Source organism: Ictidomys tridecemlineatus, chromosome 13, assembly GCF_052094955.1.
Source record: "Ictidomys tridecemlineatus isolate mIctTri1 chromosome 13, mIctTri1.hap1, whole genome shotgun sequence".
Taxonomy (NCBI): domain Eukaryota; kingdom Metazoa; phylum Chordata; class Mammalia; order Rodentia; family Sciuridae; genus Ictidomys; species Ictidomys tridecemlineatus.
Genome location: NC_135489.1, coordinates 16,091,803 through 16,114,347, shown reverse-complemented (window position 1 = coordinate 16,114,347; position 22,545 = coordinate 16,091,803). Strand labels below are relative to the sequence as shown.

Genomic DNA, 22,545 nt, shown 5'->3' with positions numbered 1-22,545 from the left:
GGTCAGATTATCCAAAACCCGTCGGTGGCTGCTTCTTAAATAATCAGCTCCATTAAATCTGGAGATACATTTTAATTTAAATATATGTGCCTCTGATGATGTAGACATTCACCGGAATCACTCTGTGATGGAAAATCCATGTCTTAAGTGAGAAAACTTTCTCCTTCCAACACCCTTCTCTCCTTCTCCCAATCTGCTGAATTTATGGGTGGTGTGTGGTGGCAGCATTACTTGGAAATGATCATGCATCCATGCTGCGAACACTAAAATTAAAGAGCTTTGTGTCGTTTGTTTCTCAGGATGGAGCCGATTACAGTGTGGGCATATGTGTCCCTGATTCCTGTGCTGAAGAGGATGTGACGACGTTGTCTCGGCTGGGTAGGTACAAGAGGAACTCTTATTTCAGTATCAAGTTTGAACATCCCCAACTCCTTAGGGGCAAGACGGGTGGTTCCCAGGGACTGAGCCAACCTTCCAGCCCCATCAATCCTCTCCACTGAGAGAAAAGAGTTGAGGGCTGGGAGCAGAAGTGAATGCCGTGGAGTAGGCAGGAGGCAAAGAGAAAGGAAGAGGAGGAGACAGGAGCTGAACATTCATGTGATAACAATGTGGAGTTAAACCCTCTTCCTTCACACGGCTGCCTGTGAGGCCTGAGACAGGAGGTGGGTGGCCTTGGGTTGCACGGTGTGTGCACTCTGCTCGGGCCCATGTGTCTGGCACCTGCTGCATCAGAAGGTGCTCCTGATCCAGGTCTGGGGAGGCCGAGCACTGCGGGGTTAAGAGCCCAGCATTCGGTCCTGGTTGTCACCTCCCAGCTACGTGATCCTGGGCAAATCACTGAATCTCCAGAGGCTCAGTCCTCTTCCTCCGTGCAGCAAGTGAATGGGCTCTCAGGTTCACCTGGCTCTAGCTTTCTGTGGCTTTATAATCCCTCCTGACCTTGGCTATGGAGAAAGAATGAAGTTTAGCTTCTGTATGGAAATTGGCTTGACTTCCTCTAAGTCTTTCAGATTTTTTCGGAGCAAGAGCTTGAAATCCTAAATTCTTTTTCCACTCATGTCTTTTGTATTGATTATGGTCATCAAAGAGAGAACTAATGGGACACATTATTAAGAGTTTTTTTTTAAAGCGTTAATATGGCAGCTAAGTTTTGAAAACCTAACTTGTCCCTACAGCTTTGGGTTCACTGTCTATCTAGCCTATTAATTCATGGGTTTTTGTTGTTGTTGTTGTTGTTGTTATTGTTGTGTTTGTTGTTTGTTTTGTTTTTTAAACAAACAAGAGCTGATAAGTGTAGTTTAGTGGTAAAGTTCTTGCCGAGAACATGTGAAGCCCTGGATTTGATCCCCAGAGTCATCAGAAAAACAAATTCCCAAAGCCCCAATTTGTTAAGAATCAAATTCAATTCTTATTGGATAAGCCATAAGTATCCTAGAAACAAAGATGCATTAGAAGGTCTTGTAAAATTGGCATTTCATGTGAGCGAGTGGCTCCCTAAGTCTAATGAGTAAATCATCTTTCTTATTGAAGAGATTTAATTTTTCTGGCTCATGTTAAGCTTACCTGCCAGAGTCGCCTTTGGAATAAAATGAAACATTTGGAAAACTGCTATCAATAAAAAAGATATTTTGAGAAATTCACACTCTGAGAAAGATGAGAAGGTCCTCTTTGATGAACGGGAAGGCCCTGGTTTGGGCGAGCAGAGCCGACATGGGGATTAGTGGGGATTAGTGGAAGTTAGTCTTTGGGGTTAAGGGCTTTCTCCAGCTTTGGCACAGAGGCCAGGGTGGGAATGAGAGCCCTCCGCCCGGGGAAGGTCCCTATCCGGAAGGGATTTGTCAGGTATGCCTTGGAGCTTTGTGATGGAGCTGCCAAGGTTCCCTCTATAGATGTGGGGACAACCGGCTTAGCAAGGCCCAGCTGAGGGGCCACCGTAGAAGAAAGGCCAAGTGAAGAGGATCACAGTATTACGGGGGTCGAGGCGCAGGGCAGGTGGAAAGGACAGCTGTGGCCACAGGCTGGGATAAAGCACTGCGTAGTGGTTGTCATAGATGTTGCAAAATTTTACCCAACAGACTTACAGTGAGCTCTTGAGAATAAAAATACACAGCACCAGGTGCGGAGAGTCCAGCTCCAACTTGAATGCGATGACTGTGAGACCCAGCTCCGGGCGGTTTCCCAAAGATTCAGACCCAGGACTGCCAGAGTCACTTTCTCTATTCCTTTCTCAGGGCTCCCGGGACCAGTGTGTGGAATGTTGGGTGACTTAGGGCAAGAGAAATTTATTCCCTCGCAGATCTGGAGACTAGAAATCTGAAATCAAGGAGTTGCTGAGCTTTTTGGAAGCTCTGGGAGAGCCCGTCCCCTGCTTCCTTGCTAGCTCCTGGTAGTCACCAGCCATCCTGGGCACTCCTTGGCCTGTGGACACACCATTCCAGTCTCCAACTCTGTTGTCACGTGGGGATCCTCCCTGTGTGTCTCTCTGTCCCCCATTTTCCCAGGCATACTGGACTCAGGGCCCACCCTGACCTTGTTTGACCTCATTTTACGTTGAGCACATCTAGGATGATCCTATTTCCAAATAAGGTTACATTCCCAGGCACCAGGGATTAGGGCTTGAACCTTTTGGGTTTGTTTTATTTTTATTTTTTGGTACTAGGGATTGAACCCAGAGGTCTTTACCACTGAGCCACATCCCCAACCCTTTTTTATTTTTTAAGACAGAATCTCACTAAGTGGCTGAGGGCCTTGCTAATTTGCTTGGGCTGATCTCCAACTTTTGATCCTCCTGCATTAGCCTCCAGAGTTGCTGGAACTACCGGTGTGTGCCACCACACCCAATTCTGGACTCACCTTTTTGAAGAGACTTAATTCAACCTAGAACACTACCTAACATGGACTGGCTGGACTGGTTCCATTATCTGAGTTCCCTTAAGTACAACAGGGCGTTGGTTGTGTGGTGTAGGACTCCTTGTCCTCTTAGCCCAGAGCCCTGCACTCAGAACGTTGGACAAAGCCCACTGAAGTGCAATGTGAAGCCAGGCACGTTACCTGCCGTGCGGACAGCACAAGAGCTGAAACAGAAGAGCCTTGTTCTAAGGGTCTGTTTAGCACCGAGTCAACAAATTCCAGAGGCAACACCAGAGGGCTACAGATTTCTACTCTCAGGGGTTTGCTAGGAGTCTGTCTGGTTGGAAATTTTATATCATTTTATAATGATCACACTGTTCTGCAGAGGCCAAAAGCACTGAGTTCTTAGTGGCTTGGAATCAGTGCTTAAGACTTCTCTTTCCTGCACCTTATTAAGCCAATTTCATCTTGCTTTGCCTATTATGATTAGAATTAGTAGACCAACCAGCAGCACTGCACAGAATGGGTTCCCCAGTGCCGACTGAGAAACTGGAGCTGTAGCAACTCCTTAAATTATCCCCAGAAGTGCCTTTCTGGTGAGGAATTCAAAAGGAATCTAAAATACTTCACAGAATGTCATCTTCTGTTCTTAGTTTAATCCAGAAAGTATTTCTTGGGCAATTTCATAGCTGGCCTTATGAGATGTCGCACGAGTGTCAACTCAGTGTTACTCGTTCTGGGAAACCTGCAAGTTAGCCAGGAACATATGTGGACCTGAGCTATTAGGAGACACTATTAAGAAATGAATGTTGATCCTACACTGAGTGCTTGGGGTGGGATGGCACAGACACTTAAGGCTGATGGAATGTGCATCGGCAGCTCATTGATTTTATCCACTGTGGCAGAATTTAGAGCTGGGGTGTGAATTTGCAACACTGGAAGGGAGGTACTATTATTATCCCCATTTTACCAAGAATGGGGATCTAAGTCAAGGAGAGATTATGTAATTTGCCCAAGGTCACATAGTACAGACAGACCCAGGATCCCAAACCTAGGACCTTCTTTTTGCACTCTACCAACTGTGCTACATCCCCAGCCCTTTTTAAAGTTTCGTTTTGAGGCAATGTCTGAGAAGTTGCTGAGGCTGGCCTTGAAGCTGCAATCCTCCTGTGTTAGCCTCCCGAGTTGCTGGAACTCCAGATGTACCCACCCAGCAGAACCTGCTCTTAATCACTATGCTCAATTTATGAATTTATTAGAGGCCGATTCTTCTGTAAAATAAGGAATGTGGTAATCCCTTGTAGGGTTGTTGAAAGATTAGAAATAATGAACAAAACATGCCTGGCATCTAGTAGGCACTTAACAAACAGCAGCCTGTGTTGTTATTCGTGATTGGCCCTGTGGCTATATGAAACCCACCACATCCCCACCCTTTGCTGAGCCTTGGAAAGTGCTGCCTGAGAGTTTGCAGGAATGCAGATTCTTGGGTCTCTCCTGGACCTTTGCATCAGAAGCCTATGAGAAGGGGAGGCAGAGAGTGACCCTTAGTAGGCTTTCCAGGTGATTTGAAGACTCAATAACATTTTAGACACTGGTGCTTGTCTTCTAGTAAGATCTTTACAATTTCTTCCAGAGACTCATTAACTGTGTCCTAAGCCAGTGCTTCTCAGCTTCCATTTTGGATGGTTTCCTCCCCCAGATTTCCAGCTTCCTTTTGTATTTTTTCATCTAATATTGCATTTGTTTCTCTCTCTTATGGCGACCTGTTCACAGAGAGAGATCTGAACCAGAAATGGCTCATTGTTAGGCTTCTCATTTCCAGGGTGGTGTGCTAGGAAAGGATGCAGGAGAGCAGACAGGCAGACACGTGGTCCTCTTCCAGCTGGGCTGAGGGCCAAACTCTGTGGCTTGCAGCATATTTGTGCCCTGGTTCGCCTACCTTCTTCCTACAGCACACACAGTGGTTCCAAGACGCCCGAGGATCCCCAGCTCCATGGGTGCCCAAGTCCCTTAGATAAAACCGCGTGGTGCTTGCGTAGAAACTGCGCACATTTTCCTGAATGCTTTGAATCATCTCTAGGTTACTTATGATGCCTAGCATCTCAGGTGAATGCTGCATAAATAAATAATACTGTATTTTGTTTAGGAAATAATGAGAAGGAAGAGAGTCTGTCTGTGCTATTTACAGATAGGATTTTTAAAAAAAGTATTTTTGTTTTGAGGTTGGATCCATCCAGGGAAATGAAAGATCTGTATACAAAGGCCATCTTCCCTTTCTAATGTCAGACTTTCATTTTAAAATAATAGGAAAGTACTTGTGAAAGTGCAAAGGATCGTTGTAAACTCAGGTATTAACACAGCCTCTTCTCTCTTGGTAGATATTTTGAGGTTCAGAAACACTTCGTTCTTGGCTCCTTCCCTCTCCATCTTTACAGCAAATTCTTCCTCCTTGTCAGCCGGGAGTGTGGCCAGATGTGCTTCTGGAATGTTCCCCCTGGACACGTTTGCTGCCCTGTGTCTGTGAGTAGAGCCGTCTGAGGCACCTGGCCCGGTGGTCTTGTTGGGACCTCTTTATCAACTTCCCCTCCTCCACTGCATTTAGTTACCTAATTTCCTTCACGGAACCATGTCTGGCCAATGTGCCTTGCCTGGATGTTTGTCCCCCAGACCCCTGTGTTGGAACTTAACCCCAATGTAGTGGTCTGGGGAGAAGGACGGAGACCAGAGATCCACGGAAGTTTATTCTTCAAAGCTGACACACAAAGGCCATCTGTCCGTAGAGAGGAGAGAGGCCCCAGGATGTTCGGGTGTTCCACTTTTGTGGGGTAGGGGTCTGGATTTGTAGCTGTGGCTCAGGGGTGTTACGTCAGAGCGAGGCCGGTGGGAAGAGCATGGGATCGGCTGAGGTCGATGGCACCATGGGGCTTTCCAGAGTCAAGGGGTGGTGTGCTTCTGGAATTGGCTTAGGGTTATGGTACCATGGGGTAGGTCACTAATGGGGGTGGGAGGGGTTCGGGTAAGAAGTACAGGAACTCATGAGATGGCGGTTAACATTTAAGATGGCTGCTCCGATGTTAAATCAGTGCCCTGTAGGGCCTTTGGGGCCCTCATGAGTGGGATTAGTGCCCTTATAAAAGGGACCCCAGAGAGCTCCCTGGCCCCTTCTGCCATGTGAGCTCAGCTAGCAGTGCCAGGAACTAGAGAGCTGGCCCTACCAGATCCTGAATCCCCTGGCTCCTTGGTCTTGCTCTTCCCAGCCTCCAGAACTGGGAGAAATCAAGTTCTGTGGTTCATAAGCCACCGGATCTGTGGCACTTTGTCACAGTATCCTGAGTGGGATAAGGAATAGGAAGGACTCCGTTAATCTTCAGCAAGAAGAAGCAAAATGTACCAGGGAAAGGTTGACCACACCCATACATGGCTGGGTTTCAGAACCACTGAGACACAAGTCCTGTCCCAGAATAGTCCGGAGCTTAGCTGTCATGTGACTGCAGTGAAGATGATTTCTCTGATTGGAGGTGTTGCCTCTCCTGTGAGTATCTTGCGCTTTCCTTCTAGTTTGCATTTTTAATTGTTCCCGAGGACAAAGCAGATAGATGTGGAATTGTCAGGTCCTAACAACGGACTCATTTGACCATGTTTTCCTGAACCATTTATTCCTACTGTCCCAGTGGGAATGACCACGTCTTCTTTGTTCCCATCTCACCAGCATCGAAAACCACCTTTATAAAAACTGGCATCAATCTGATAAATGAATAAATTGGTTTAAATGGCATTAAAAAAAAAAAAAACTGGTAAGGAAGATTTTTTTCCCCTGAGTTTATCTACCGCTGTATTTTTCTCTTATATTATTTTCCTCTCCCTTTCCTGTGCGCATTAGTTGGGTTCTTATTGATTTTTAAATTTCTTACATTTATAAAGTATATTAATCCTTAGTCATATCGCTGCAAATATCTTCCTCCGTGTTTGGTTTGCTTATGATAATTTTTCCAGTGATAATAAGGAGTTAAGTGGAACTCATTAATCTTCTCCTTTGTCATTTTTTCATTATTTGTTATCTTTAGAATGTCATTCCCCGCTATTAAAATACTTGTTATGAATCCTCAGTGGGGGTGTGTGTCGGCTCCTTCCTCGGCCCCTCCCTTTGGGGTCAGGGAGGCAAGGCCCAGCCCTGTGTCTTCTGCAGCTTTCTCACCTTGCTGGGCCTGGCACTCCCTCTGGCTGGAACCATCCTCGTGGCGGCCAGCGGACAGGGCCCTGACCCTGGGACTTCACCAACATCCGGGACACCTTCCACCCAGTACGGGAGTGTGCCTTTGAGAGAGGCAGAGAGCAGGGGGCCAAGAAGCAGGTTCCAGTGGACGGCTTGCCCCACCCGTCTCTCTCCCCCAGGAGCCACGAGTGGAGGAAAAGGTAGGCGTTTTGCATTTTCATGAACCTGAGACCACCCAAGAGAGGTGACTTGGTTGGAAAATGACCCCTCCAGCGCTGGGTTCTAGGGAATGCCCAGCAGCTTCTAAATGTCACTGAGGAGGCCGGCTCCCTGCTGCTTACAAGTCCCCCTTTGTTTCCCACCCGGGGGCCCAGGCAAAGCAAGGTCACCAAAAAGGCCGCTTTATTTCTTGGGTACAATTATCCAGTGTGTTTTTGTGCTCATCAAAGACTAGGTCAGGACCGAGCTCAGGGTTGTGCTGTGGTCAGTCTCAGGACAACTCAATAGGGCTCAGAGGTGCTTCTGCCATCACTGAGGTAAATAAATGATTTACACACAACCTGAAGCCCCGGTAGGGGTGAGTGTGCAACATAAGCTGCTTAGTGGATCTGAGCCAGAGACAGATGTCGCACGAGGCTGGACTAGAGAGGGATGCTCTGTGTTTTGTTTTAGTGGGAAGCCACGGGCACTGACTTCATGTGCACCTGTCCATCTGCAGGGGAGAGCACCTATGCACACACTGCGCACAAGAACTGCCTCACCAGGCAAAGACCTCTAGGACACATGGAGTAATTTGGGCAGATTCTCTTTAAGGCTACACAAATGTTCTTCCTTAACTTGAATGAGGGCAAAAGAAATTAAAAAAAAAAAAAACAGTGAATGGGCCAGAAGAAAATGATATGGGATAAAGTGGCTTTAGGGAACATGTCCATGGTGGAAAGCATAGCAAAGATCTTTTCCTGACCTCCATTTGCATTTTAAACAAAAACAACAGCAAGGAGAAAAACAACAAAACATATTGTGTTAAGCTGGAGATAGTCCAAGAAGGAGCTGAGAGGACCTCAAGGTCGCTGGTACCCACTTATCTCCAAGTCAGAAGCAGTTGGCTGCTCCCCAGGATGCAGCTGTGATGGAGGGCAGATTGTTTAGCTCCTGGGCAAGGGTCCTGCTGCCCTGCAACATCTACACATGGGTCTGGTTTGGCCTGCTGGGCCCTGGAAGATCAACCTGGAAGATCAACTCTCCTGATGATCCTGTCAGATCTTGAGAGCAATTATGGTGACTGCCCAGATCTTGGAATCTCTCAATGACTTCTTGCACGATGGAAGTTCCAGACTTTTCTCTGCTCTTCGTTGGGTGGCATGGTCAGCATAGCAGAGGGTACAGGCTCAGAGATCCCCATTAAGCCTGCCTTAATTGCTAACTCTGACCTTGGTCAGATTGTTTGACCTCTGTGAGCCTCAGATTCTACATGTGTAAATAGGGGCACAAGATGGGACTTGTTGAAGGAATTAAATGAGATTATATGAACTGACCTCCTCTGAATTCATCCTCCTTTCCCTTATTCTCTTCAGTTAAACCAGGAGAGGGACAGGTGAGGATTTTGATTTACTCAGACCTTCTGCTTGGACTGCGTTGACCTTGCTGAGTAAGCAGCAGGGGCAGCTGGATTTCAGAGTGAAGGGAACTGAAGAGTCCTGCATGGCTCTCATCAGCACTTTGCCAGCCCCCAGAGACCCCATTTCAGACCCGTCGGCAGGGTTGAGGGCAGACACACCTGGCGTGGCGTCAGGCATCCACGGCTGAAACTTGAGGTTCCTCACCCGAATTGAAGCTCTGTGATCAGAGAAACCCAGTGGTTCTCAAACCTCAGTGTGCATCCGAATCACCTGGAGGACTTGCGACAACTCTGATCACTGGTCTGGGGACTCCCATTTTGAGAACTCCCAGTGACCACATGCATTATTCCATCTAGTCGTCCCCATGTCCCTGGGGTTTACAAAACTTTCCATTTACAAATGAGCCCAACGGGAATCAGCGAAGCTGTCTTCCCTACAGACCAGTTATTTTCAGATGATTTTTATGACCCTGATGGTTAAGTTCATCCCCCAATAGAATTAGAGAAAATAATAATAATAACAACAACAACATCAACAGCAACAACAATGTATTGAGTACCTGCTCACCCAGGTGGCACTGAGCCAGACCTTTGGCATTATTCTAGAATCTTACTAAAACTGTCCACTCTAAAAGTGAGGAAACTAGGATCAAAGAGGTTAGAGCACTTGTGGGAACCTGGCAGGCCCTGGTCCTGTGTCTGTATCACAGCAAGGGCCTTCTCAGGAAACCTAGGAGGAGTCAGGTGACACCAGGTGTAAAAGCTGCTGGCTGTGTGCAGTTACTCGCCAAGTCTGGTGCAGGATGATTTTCCTAAATGAAAGGGTGAGGGCTGGGCCTCTGGACAGAGGTACTTCGCAGTGAGTGGCTTCGTGGAAAACTCAGATTTACCCCTAGAACCTCAAAATGCTCGGTAATTAAGTTCTTTCATTTAAGAAATTGATTTAGGTTTCCAGAGCTGGGTTATAAGCCAGGTCTCATTGGTGAATAAGTTTTAATTCTGCAAAGACATATTGATGTCCACAATGTTTAAGGCACTGAGTTCTGTACAGGAAAAACTGTGAGTCTTTTGAAGCTGGTCTGAGCTTCAGAGATTCCTATTTCACAATTCCAGCCACTTAATCTGCTCTTAAAATAGGTCAAATTAAATCTTAAAAAAATACAGGAAATAAATTAACTAGGAGCGAGTGTTCATTCCTAAAGCAATAAGGCTTAAAATAGTGATAGCAGTCACTGTGATCTCATGTTTTCTGGGGTTTGATCTCTCTTCAGAGTATTAGCTCCTTTGTTCTTCATGATGATCCTGGGATTAGAAGATCTACTCTGAGTCCCATTTTGCAGGTGTGGAGACAGACACAGAGAAGTTAATTCTCTTTCCAGAGATCCCAGAGTTAATAAATGACATTCAGATTCAGAGCCAGGAGCACCTAGAAGGCCTCCACCTTAGTTACTGTGCCATCTCTCTCGTCTCCATGCCTGTGTCTGGACCAGAGTTAAGGTGTTACTGTGGGTAGTTCATCCTTGAGTGAGCACCAGCTATGCCACTTCAAGTGGAATACAGGTTCTGTGGATCAGGTGATTACTTACTGATGTCTACCTTCTTCCCTCAACCTTTGCAAAGGCTTGGGGACAGGGACTGGCATCCTGGGGCCTCATGCTGGACAGTGCATTCTGTGCAGGGCTCTGTGGGGCACCCACCTCAGGTCAAACTTGTTAGGGAGGATCAAGGTTCGGGGGTGGGGAGGTGTGCAAGAGTCTGCAGATGGGTCTAGTGGGGACCAGGAAGATCTGAGTGGAGCAGTCCAGGGTTGGAACGAGAGCTTCAGGTGGCTGCCAAGATCTCTGTGTGTTTTGGCTCCTGTTAAGGGGTGCTGTGTTGATAGGGCTGGCCTTTGGGTGGACAGTAACAACTTTGCTCTGGCCCAGGGTTTCTAGGAGCCGTGGATCATGCTCTGCAGTGCTTTTCTTGGCAGAGGAACATGCTGGCCATCTGGACTACAAAGATGCCAGGAGGCACCTGCCCTGCGCTGAATGGCATCCGTGTCTTAAGTCTCCTCTGGATCATCTCAGGACACACCGGCCAGATGACCGCGTGGCTGTCTTTGGGTGCGGAGAGCTGTGTGCCTTCCCCCTGAGAGCTGTCAGGGAGGAGAGCACCTTCCATGTGAGATGGAGTTGGGCCATGGGCCATGGGCATGACAGCTCCCCTGTTTTAGAGACATAGCCTGTGACCTCTAGAGTGATCCTAGGTATAAATACTACATATAATCAGATACATAGTGATTCCTGGGTATTATATATCATCGGTCAGAGAGCTGGGTTTCTTTTTTTTTTTTTTCTTTTTTTCCCTACCTGAAAACAGGCAAGCATAAGTAAACCTGATTTGCTGGCATCGAATCAGCCTATCTGGACAGCCCTCTGCTGCCACTCTCTACCATAACCATGCTGCTCTCTAGCAGGGGACCACACATGAGTCAGAATCAGAGAGGGGGCGGTCCAGGGCAGACTGAAGGAGCCTCCTAGGTGACCTGCACCTGGACTGACGTTGCTAGAGTCCATGGGGGCTGTCAGCACCGTGAGAGCACAAGGGAGGTCACAGCCTGAGTGACAGTGACTTCAGTCAACACCTTTGTTCCCAGTCTAAGTTCTCTTAGTGAAGGACAGTGGCTCATAGGGCCTCCCGATGCACTGACTGTTGATGGTGTTCCTCTTGCTTTTCTGAAATGAGAAAGCATGTGACTTTCCTCCATTAAACAAAAAAACCCTGCCTTTTCATGTTTGTTACAGATAACGTGCTTGAATGGAAAACCAGAGTGCTTAAAAACCCACTGTACCTTTATTCTCGGAGTGGCCCCTTCTATCTTGGGGTTGATACCTTCTTCCTGATCAGGTAATCAAGTTGAACTGCATTTGCCTCTGTTTTGCTGGTTCTGGGCCATGTGCACGCACATCGCCGTTCTCACCTTAGTGAGCAAGGCGGATCTTCCACATTTACCTGCCTGGGCCTTTGCTTCTGTCCTTTTATAGACGGTGCTGCTGTCACAGGCTACTCCCTTCAGTATCCGTGGTTCATTGAACAAGTTAGGATGACTCTAAGCATTGGGCCTTTGACAAAAGTCAATTTTCTTTACCAAAATTGTTTATTTCATTGGTTCTCAAAATCTGGTCCATAGACTGGTGCAGATTCGTGATGAAGTTTCTAATTCTCACTACAGTGAAATGTGAATAATGAAGAAAATGATGTGATGTTTCCTAAAATTGTGTTTATTTAAACTAATGCAAAGTTAAAATTTCCTAATTGTTTAATAAACGGCAGGCATTGTATTTAGTACTTGGAAGCATTACCTCACTTAATCCTCAAGAGAAGAGAGCTGCTCAAGGAGGGGGTGTGGTCAGAGGGACCTAGCACTGGGAGCTGAATATGTAGAGAAGTGATCCCTGGACTTGGCAGCTGGAGACTTTGGGTATCCTCATCAGGAGCATGGCCAGTGAAGTGCTGGAAACGGAAGCCCATCAGGGTGGGGTAAAGATGGGGGGAGGTAGAGGCACTTACTGTGGAGAGCTCTTTTGAGACATCTTGCTGTTTAAGGGAGAAAAGGAATGGAGCGGGGCTGTATGATTTGCGGGGGACACAGGGTGGTTGGTCATCCACAGAATGCTTCAGGGCATAGCTATAGTGTTGGGAATGACTGAAGAGAAAGGGACACATGGGTACATGATGGAGATGCCAAATAACCATAGCAACAGAGCAATGTTTTCACATTTAAAAAAAACCTTTTTTCCCAAGCCCAGGAAATTCAAAAGTATATGAACCATGGTGTTAGGAGAGAACTAGCTCCCAGCTGGGCAAAGCACTAGTATGGGATTACTAATCCCCATCCAGCCTTGCAACACCTACCTCCCTACTCTCCTGGTGGCTTGCCCTCTCTTCTCCATCAGATGTCTTCTCAAATGTCACCTTCACAGCCAAGTGTTTCTTGTCCCTGGCCCCCTTAAAATGAACCTCTCCAGCATTCTCTAGCTCATTTTTTCCTGAGATTTTATTTATGTAACATACTACTGATGGGTTGTTCTTCTTCTTTTTCTACTGGAATGTACAGTAGGACCTTTTTTCTGTGATGTGTGCTGCTGTGTCACCAGGGCCTGGAGCAAGGCTGGCCATAGAATGCTGCTCAATTATTGAAATGAATCATTTCTTCATTGTTTGATCTCAAGACTCTGCTGTGATAATTCTTTATAATGCAGAGCAAGTGGGGTACAGAATGAGCTGAGACCTACCTGTGAGGGCAGTGGCTCAGGCTAGAAGGTGGCCCAGGTGACAAGAGAGAGCAGCCCAGTCAGGCAGAGTTCAGAGCACTCGGCAAAAAATCTAGTATTGATACAGGAGCCACCGGGCACTAGACTTTTCCAGAGAGCACAGTGGGGTCTGGACAGACAGGTGACGTACACAGTTTCAGAACACCTGTGATGGATCCCTGGAGGATGAGGAGGTCTGCCTGTGGGACAGCATCAGACACCAGAACTCCTTTCCCTGAAAGGGCAAAACCAGGCATGCACACGTGCACATGCACATAACACACGCGCGCGTGCACACACACACACACACACACACACACACACACACACCCATGCCATAGGCTGGAACGGGTCTGACTGGCAGGCCTGAGCCCTGGGAGGAGAGCTGGCAAGGACAAACCAAGATGGCCAGAACCAATTTGGAGACTGGGAAAGCAGCCAGTAGGAGGGAAGGATGAAGGGCATGAACAGCCACTGGCCATCCTTGTGCCACCAGAGGAGCCACCGAGTAGCCTCATGTATCCCTATATCCACAGGCCAAGGTTGTTGAATGGCCAAACTTCCACGAATACCACAAATATGTGGGGACTGCCTTCCTCACATGTGGACTGGTCTGGGCGGAAGAGAGCTGAGCCGTTCACCAGTGACGCTCAGATCAGCATCACCTGGAAGCTTGGTAGCAATGCAGATTCTCAGGCCCAGCCCAACCCAACCCCACTCCCTCAGGGGGTGGGACTAGCAGTGTGGGCTGTCACAAGCCCCCCAAATGATCCAGATGCCTGCTAAGGTCAAGCCCCATATGAGCCCAGGGTGGGTGGGGGACGAGGTAGATCCCGATTCCCGTCTAGAGTCAAGGACGTTTCTTTCTTCTTTGTCCTTATTTGTTTCTATTTTTTTACTGCCTGTCTCTGTGACTTTTTTCCTTCAGTATTTATTTTGTTCCTTTAGAAGGGTCCCATTTGCCTTTAATTAAAATTTTTATTTGAACCATGGAACAATATCATCTACATTTTTACAAATGAGAAATTCAGTATTTGGAGATGAACTGATTTGTCCATATCTCCCCAGCAAGTAAGGTGTCAATCAGAACCTAAGAATGCAGGCTGAGCGTGCCAAATCTGAAAATCTAAAATCTAAACTGTTCTCAAACCTTCGAGGACCAACATGATGCCACAAGTGGAAATCTCTACTCAGCCTCATGTGACAGGTTGCAGACAAAATGCAAGCACACTAAGCATGCTGCTGCCTCAAAGCTACATGTGCTACGTGTGTGTGAAATGAATGCATTTTGTGCTTAGACTTGGATTCCTTTTCCAAGATAACTCATTATGTACAAACGTTTCAAAACCTGAAAACACTCCTTGTCCCAAGGATTTCAGATATTCAACCTCTAATATGTTTTACATGGAAGCTGTTTTTAATTGCCGCACCACTAATATTTATGCATCAGAACCAAGACTGCTGATTGTCTTTAAGAATAACAAATGGCAAGGTGATTCTGACCAATGTGATTCTGACCAATGTGATTCTGAAATCTGTACAATCAGAAAAATGAGAAACTATACCCCAATTGATTCAAATGTATGAATTGCCAAGATCATTGTAATGTCATGTGTAGCTAATTAAAAAAAAAAAGAAAGAAAGAAAAAAAGAGTAACTAATGGTGGGGCCTGGGGTTGTGGCTCAGTGGTAAAGCACTCGCCTAGCACGTGCGAGGCGCTGAGTTCAATCCTCAGCACCACATAAAAATAAACAAATAAAATAAAGGTATTATGCCTAACTATAACTTAAAACATATTTTTTTAAAAAAAGAATAATAAGCCCATCATCCTGCCCACAGCCTGTTTTCCTGCCAGGCTTCTCAGTGCCCTCTGCTTACAGACCTGAAGGCTGGGCGGTGCACACCCGAACGCAGAGTGAGACCCAGGCTTTGCTTAGCAACCAGGCTGTAGAGAGGAGTGCCAGTCTCTCTGAAAAGAAAGGATGGCCCTGATTTATCCATTTCTGAAATGAAGAGGAAGCCGGAATCAGAATTGGCTGTCCTACTTCCACCCTGCAGCACTCTTTCTTACATGTCTCTATAAATTTTGTTCCTATTATAATGAATCCAACTTGCTTTTCAAAGGCAAATCTAGCAGGGAGAGAATGAAGACATTCTCCAGCCCTCCAGGATCCCTTCCAAGTTGGGCCCAACACACGCAGCCTTGTTTTGCAATAGGAAATAAATTTGATCCTTAGAGAAACACCCACAAAGGTCATGGGTCTAAATGCCACAGGGTTGGGCAACTCACTCACGCACTTGCTCACCTAAAAGTTATAACTCAGCGCCATGACCCACCACCTCCGTTCCTCTTGCTGAACATTCTGTCTGTCATGAGTTTGCCCCTGGGATGTGTCGGTTAAGAATTCTAACTGTGATCTTGAGCAATCCACTTAATCATCTCTGAGTCTCACTTTTCCTGTTAGGGATGAGGAATGATAATGTCTTCCCTTTGACTTAATAGACCTGTGAGTCCATTCACTCAGTAAACATTGACTGGAAGTAGTTCTTGGTGTGGCTGCAGAAGCAAAGGCAATCTCATTGGGGAAAGTACTTTGAAGGTGATGCCATACTGTAGAAATGGAAGTCCTTGACGTTTCTACTTGAAAAGACCAAGATGGTAGCTATCAGCATTGTTGACCAAGTATTTCTGGAACTCCACCCTCCAGGAACTTGGCAACATTTTACTCTCCAAGCCCCACTGGGCCTGGGTGGGCCACATCACTAGTTCTGACTAACAAGTAGCACCTCGTATTGCCATTTTGCAAAGTGCTTTTAGATCCTATGCTGAGAACTTTAAACGTGTCATGTTTAGACTAGAACTGAACTGTTAAGACCCTCCAGAACTCTTGTTCTCTGCTATGGTCACTGGTGAACTTTCAGACAGCAGCAACTCCATCAGCCTAAGTTCCGAAGCAAGGAGATATCAAGACCCAGGCAATTGGTTGTATGTTTCATGAGCAAAATAAAACAACCCGAACACCTGTTGCTTTAAGGTTTGGAGCTGCTTTGTTACTGCAGTATCACTTAGTCTATCCTGACTGACATGACCATTTATCAACAATGAACTATATTATTGATAAGTAATTCCTGTTTTCTTTCTCTTAGTGGTTGGTTAAGTGCAAGGTCATTTCTAAAGATTCAACAGAATTCAGACAAAGGACTAACCCCTAAAGTCATACTCAGATACTTTCTTAATCGTCTTATAAGGTAAGTTTTTTAATATAATTTCTTACTTCATTGTAGCTATATAATAAGTTCTTATTTTTTTTCAGTGCTTAATCCTCTTTTGAAAGAATTTCCAAAGCAAAATATACTAAGAAAATATTTTTCTTCCTTAAATACAGTTGTTTTTTGCTGATTTAATATGGTTCAAGTTCTAGCTGGGTGTGGTGGCTCACGCCAGTAATCCCAACGGCTCAGGAGGCTGAGGCAGGATAGTGGCGAGTTCAAAGTCAACCTCAGTAAAAGTGAGGCACTGAGCAATACAATGAGACCCTACCTCTAAATAAAATACAAAATAGAACTGGGGATGTGGCTCAGTGGTCGACTGCCCCTGAGCTCAATCCCCTATACAAAAAATGTGTGTGTGTGTGTGTGTGTGTGTTTGTGTGTGTAGTTCAAGTTCTGGTAGAATAAATGCCATGAAATTTGTATCTTCCACTGGCAAAAGCTCCCTTATTCCTCAAATAATGGAAAGCAGATTTTGATAAAAGTGCTACCAATTTCCAAGATCTCTATATGCTCCTGGAGAATCAGTGTGACTGCGAGTTGGCCGACACTGGACCTTGTAAATGAGAGTATGAACAGTAATGATAAAAATAAAAGACACAGCCAGGAAGGGAACTGGGTGAAGCTCAGCTGAATGGCCATTCTGCTGAGAGGGAGGCGGGAAATTATGGCTTCCTGTGGGAAGGGGGTTGGTTGAAGCAGAAAGGATTCCAAGATTGACACAATACAGAACCAGTGATGGCAAAGTGGCAGTGATAGAATGTGATGTCAAAGTTAAGGCGAAAAGGAGACTTCAACACCTGTGCTCCAACTCTCCCATTTATACGTCTGTTCAGTCCTGCTTAGAGTTGAGCTGGAACCCCACTTTCAGGATTCCTGTTCCAATCCCATCTTGGTCCACCACACTGTCCATGAAATAGTGAAAGCCATCTTCAGGGCGAGTTAAATGAAGTGGGCAAGAGCAGAGGCCATAGCTCCACTGCTGACCTTGCATTCTGGCTCAGACACTGCTGTGTGACTGAGTAAGCATCTCAGCCTTTCTGTGCTTGAGTTTTCTCATCTCTGAAATGGGACAAATAATGGCACTCTTAACTTTGTAGGACTCTTACAAGGATTAATCAAGATAATGCATGTGAAGAATTTAGAAAATGCTTGGTGGGTAGTAAGCCCTCAGTGAGTGTAAGCTACCATTGTTACTGTGGTTATTTCTTTCTTTTCCCTTTTCCTTCCTATTGGTTAAGAATGAGGATGAGCTCAGGAGTAGACCTTGGTTTTTTACCACGGTCCTTGTGGTTTTTTCCCAGGCGCTATCAAATCTAGCCCTCCTCCTGGGAAGGACAGAATGCACCATGTCTTTGGGGTGACAGGCTCTGGGTTAAGCAGCCTGTTCTTCTCTGAGGATTCCTGAAGGAGAGGGACTGGCTTGAAGGCCAAAGTTGGAGACCATGAGGGATTAGATCCCGTCGTCTGGCAGGTTTCTCTGGGAAAAATCTGGAGTTAGGATGGAGGAATCCAGGAGGGTTTTTACCAGCAGATAAAGAAGTGGGATAAGAGAAGCCCCGGTGGGAGTGGAGGAGTGGTGAGAACTTGTGGGTGAGTTACTGCGACATCCAGGGAGGAGAGCAGGCTTTGGACTGGTGATTGGCAGAGGGAGTAAGGACTGGAGAAATCTAGGATTTCCTGGCCTGAGCAACATGGTGCCTGATGGAAGTATTGTCGGACGGAGAACTCTGGAACAGTGGCAGGTTGCAGGGAGACTAGGAAGAAGATGACTCCCACCAGACACCAACACACAGTCTGAACTCACAGCCTGGGAGGTCCCCAGGGACAAAACCACCAGGGGCTGGGACATTCAGGCGTTCTCATTCATGCCAGCAGAACTCCCTGATTCTACCTGGTTAGGATGTAGTACTCCAAGAGGGCAGGAGGCTAGATCCTTCGTCCACTCACTCATTGGAGGCCCACGGTATGCCAGGAACTGTTCTAGATTCAGTGTTTTAATGAACTCCTCCCAGCGTTGAGGAACACAGTCAACACATAGATATTCAACATTAAGTTACAGCATACCAGTGAGTGGAGAATGGGTCAGTGGTGATGAGGGCCACAAAGTGGTCATTTGGAGAGGGAAGTGAGGTGGGGGTCTTCTTCTAGAAGGGTAGTCAGAGAAGGTGCTTTTGGGCCAGGACTGTGAAAGAAGAAAAAGAACGTTCTAAACAAAGAATTGCTCAGGGGGAACCCAGTGCAAAAGTCCCGAGAAGGGGTGCAGTTGGTGTGTTGGAAGGACTTCAAGGAGCCCATACACACTCTTGGGAGCAGAGCGAGCAGCCTGGAGGGCAGGAGGGAATGAGGTCAGAGGGCATGTTACGTGGGGCCTGGGGGAGCAGTTTCCACGTTGTTTTAAGATGGAAGCCTTTGAAGGGGTCTGCAGGGGAGTGGTCCAGTCAGATTACAAGATTCACCCTGGCTGCACCACAGCGAGCCGGGCATGAGGGGGCAGGGCTGGAGTGGGAAGACCAGTTGGGAGCTATTGCAAGTTATAAGAAAATTCAAAAACCCCACTGCTGGGGGAAAATCAGAAAAAAAGATCATCTACTGGGAAATGAAGGGCATAGATACCCGAGAGCTGCAGGGTAATTCCAACTAAGAGCCACATTTAAAAATTGTTTTATATTATAGCTTCTGATGAACAATGTCTAACTGTAGTTGAAGATTATAACTAAAATAAGGGGGTCCCCTTCCAGCCTCACTCCCCACAGCACACACTTGTTAACAATTGAATTCTAGTGGAGACTTTCCTTGTATTTGTAAGCACTGCCCCCTGCTCCCCACCCCTAAGAGCATTGTCCTACATGTTGTACAGTTTTGCACGTGACTTTTTTACTTAATGATTTGGTGTCGCTGATGTTAGAGGTCACCTGCATGGCATTATGTTGTAGGAAGCCATTATGCATTTAGCCTGTTCCATTGAGGGGAAGGAGGTAATTTATAAGCTTCTTGTCTTAGGCAAGAAGACAATGTACATATGTTATTGTGCACTTGGATGGGTATGTTTGTGGGGTAAACTCCTTCAAGTGGAGTTGGTGATATGATGCCTCTAAATTTTTTCTTTCTTTATTTTTATTTTATTTATTTCATTTATTTATTTTGGGGTACTGGGGATTGAACCCAGGGCCTCATGCATGCTAGGCAACATGCTCTATTGTAAGCTACACCCTGGTCCAAGGATCCCACTTTTCAAACCCACTTTGACTTTAACTCTCCTGGAAGCTTGGATCAAGGTGTACTACTCCAGGTGGGTGGTAGCACACGCCTTTAATCCCAGGGATTTGGAGGTTGAGGCAGGAGGATCACAAATTCAAAGCCATCCTTAACCACGTAGTGAGGCCTTGTGTCAAAATAAAAAATAAAGAGGGCTGGAGGTGTGGTTCAGAGATTAAATGCCCCTGGGTTCAATCCCCTGTACCCCCCCCCCCAAAAAAAAAAAAGAAACAGCACATATTCATTTCTATGGTACTATGTATCAAACGGCCCTTGTATTTACCTCTTTGCATTCTCAAAAAAGCTTAGGAGGCAGAAAGCATCATCCTTCTTTTAAAGAAGAAGAAAGAGAAGTCAGATGTGAAGACTTCAGGCAAAACTAGAAGCCATGCTCTGGTTCTTTCCCTGTAGCTGCCCTCCCCCAGCAGCGTTGGCCCATCCCCCCCCCCCCAAGACCCATGGATTCTGAGCCTTCCTTTTCACCAGTACCAGGGGAGGTGGATGGAGAAGGGGTGGGGCAGGAGGGATGCCCCCCCTGACCGCATCTGCCCTGAGTGCTACTTCTGAGGGGAGCAGGGCGGACACTCTCCTCAGGGAGAGGGAGGTGGCAGATGGTGGGAAGGGCATTCAGGGAGGTGGGAGCCGGAGGCCCAGAGGAGCAGCTGCAGTGGCTCTGGTCAGATGGCTGGCAGGGCAGGCCCAGGCCCAGGGAGGCTGCTGCCCAAGCAGACACTGAGTGAGCTGATCTGGGAAGGTGCGCTGGACATCCTCGCCTGCTTTTTCTCTCTTTGATCAACAATCCCATCTCTGTTCCTCGCATGCCCAGTGGACATTGTGTAGGATGCTCTCATTGCCCAGAGGCCCGGGAGCCCAATGGTCCTGGTCTCTTTGCTTGGTACTGATTCACTGTCCTGCAGCTGTGGGTGGAGATGCTCCAAGTCCTGCCTGCACCCCACCCAGCCCTGATGCCGCCCCCAGACGATCTGAGGTTGTGTTAGTTGGCTTTTTCAATGCTGCGACTAAAGGACCTGACCAGCACAATTATAGAGGAAGAAGAGTTTATTTTAGGGCTTAGGGTTTCAGAGGTCTTAGTCCGTAGAAGGCTGGCTCCATTCCTCAAGGCTCGAGGTGAGGCTGAACATCATGGTGGGGGAGAGTGGTTGAGGGAAGCAGCTCACATCATGGTGAACTGAAAGCTGAGACAGAGACTCCACTTGCCAGACACAAATATATACCAAAGCCACGCCCCAATTCCCACCTCCTCCAGCCACACCCTGCCACTTCAGTTAGCACTCAGTTAATCCTTATCAGGGGATGAAATCACTGATTGGGTTAAGACTCTTACAACCCAGTCATTTCTCCTCTGAACCTTCTTGCATTGTATAACAGTGAGCTTTTGAGGGATAGCTCCTATCTAAACCAAAACAGAAGTTCTGTGGGGTCTACTTGCTCTACTAGAGACAAACTACACTGAATATCAAGAAGTATTCTTTTTTTAATATTAATTTTTTAGTTAAAATTTTTGTTTGTTTTAATTATCATATATGACAGTAGAATGCATTTATGCACTTTGATACATCATACATAGTGGTATATAATTTCATTTTTCTGAGTGTACATGTTGCAGAATCATTTTGGTCATGCAGTCACATATATATATATACAGTAATAATGCCTGTTTCCTTCTACTATCTTTCCTATCCCCAATCCCCTCCCCTCCCATCACTTCCCTCTACCTAATCTAAGGTAATGCTATTCTTCCCTAGTGCCCCCCACCCCTTATTGCATATATATTCTTTCTTTTCTTTTTTTTTTTTTGTGGTACTAGGGATTGAACCCAGGGCCTTGCTAAATATTCATCCTACTACTATCTACACTCTCAGCCCAGAATGTATTTTTTAAAAAGATTGATCTGACCTCAGTGCACCCAGAATCCTTTCCAGAACTGTATGTGACGCCCTGTCACACCTCACTCCCAACTCTGCCAGACACCAGTGGCCAACTGAGATGTCCCTCAGGTGCAAAGTATGTGCTGGCTTCTGAAGATTTAGTAAAAGAAAAAAGAATATAAAGTAGCTTGCTAATACATTTTTAGGTTGGTTACATGTTTGAAATGATAATATTTTGGGCTAAATAAGTGATCTTAAAATTAATTGTGCCTTTTTTTTTTTTTAACTCTGTAAAGTGCAGCTACTAGAAAATGCCAAATTGTGTGTGTGTGTGTGGGGGTGTTAAACGGGGTTCACGTTCCAGTTCCACTGAGCCACACTGATCTAGACACCTGGAGTCTTATGCTTCACCTTCGTAACTACCTTGAGTCCTGCCTGGGAGCAGGAGGGGTATGAAGGAAGGAAGAGATGAAGCCCCAGAAGGGGAGAGGGAAAGAGGGAGTGAGGAAGGCGGTTGTTATTGCTCGAGGCCCTGTGGAAAGAACACGAACCCGTGTCAGATCTCAGCACTGCTGTGTGGTTAGGGGACCCTGGGCAAGTCACCCTAATCTCCTCATCAGTAAAATGGAGGAAAGGGTTACCTGACTGGATAGGCTGAGGTTTAGAAATATCTAAAAAGCTTCTATCACGGAGGCAGATATCCACGACTTGCTGAGTAAATGACGGTGATTGTGTCGGGAGGTAGCACTGACACGGCACATGGGAGCAGCTTAGCAGTGATGCTGGACCCCGGGATGCCTGACTGCTGGAGTGTGCTGGCAGGAGGCTGGCCTCCGACACAGTCTGCTGTAGAGCCCCTACCCTCCGTCCCCCAGGCGCCCACCACGGGGCTGAGCGGACCTCTGGGGAGTCACCTCCTCTCTCCTGCTCTTTCCTGCCAGACTGCAGCCTCTTCACCTGTACTCAGTGTGCTTGTTGGTGGGATTGTTCCCTGTCGTTCCCTGGGGACCTGTCTGGGAAGTACCCAAATTCCACTGGGATAACTGCCGGCAAGCTTGGTGGACCAATCTGCTGTTGCTAAATAACTTTGTGTCCGTCCAGAATGCGGTGAGTGTCGAGTGGTTGGCTTTGTAAGGGCAGGTGGGTCACCG

At 46.6% G+C, this 22,545-nt stretch overlaps 1 protein-coding gene across 1 annotated transcript in view; it reads left to right on the top strand.

The window, feature by feature from the left end:
- The window catches only part of LOC101971483 (O-acyltransferase like protein), a 44,956-nt gene that overhangs the window by 8,276 nt on the left and 14,135 nt on the right, over positions 1-22,545 (top strand). The window contains exons 3-9 of the mRNA XM_078030688.1: positions 300-378; positions 5,229-5,370; positions 7,037-7,263; positions 10,607-10,786; positions 11,468-11,570; positions 16,125-16,226; positions 22,336-22,501. Of these exons, the coding sequence (XP_077886814.1) occupies positions 300-378; positions 5,229-5,370; positions 7,037-7,263; positions 10,607-10,786; positions 11,468-11,570; positions 16,125-16,226; positions 22,336-22,501 (999 nt within the window). The remainder of the gene's footprint in view (positions 1-299; positions 379-5,228; positions 5,371-7,036; positions 7,264-10,606; positions 10,787-11,467; positions 11,571-16,124; positions 16,227-22,335; positions 22,502-22,545) is intronic.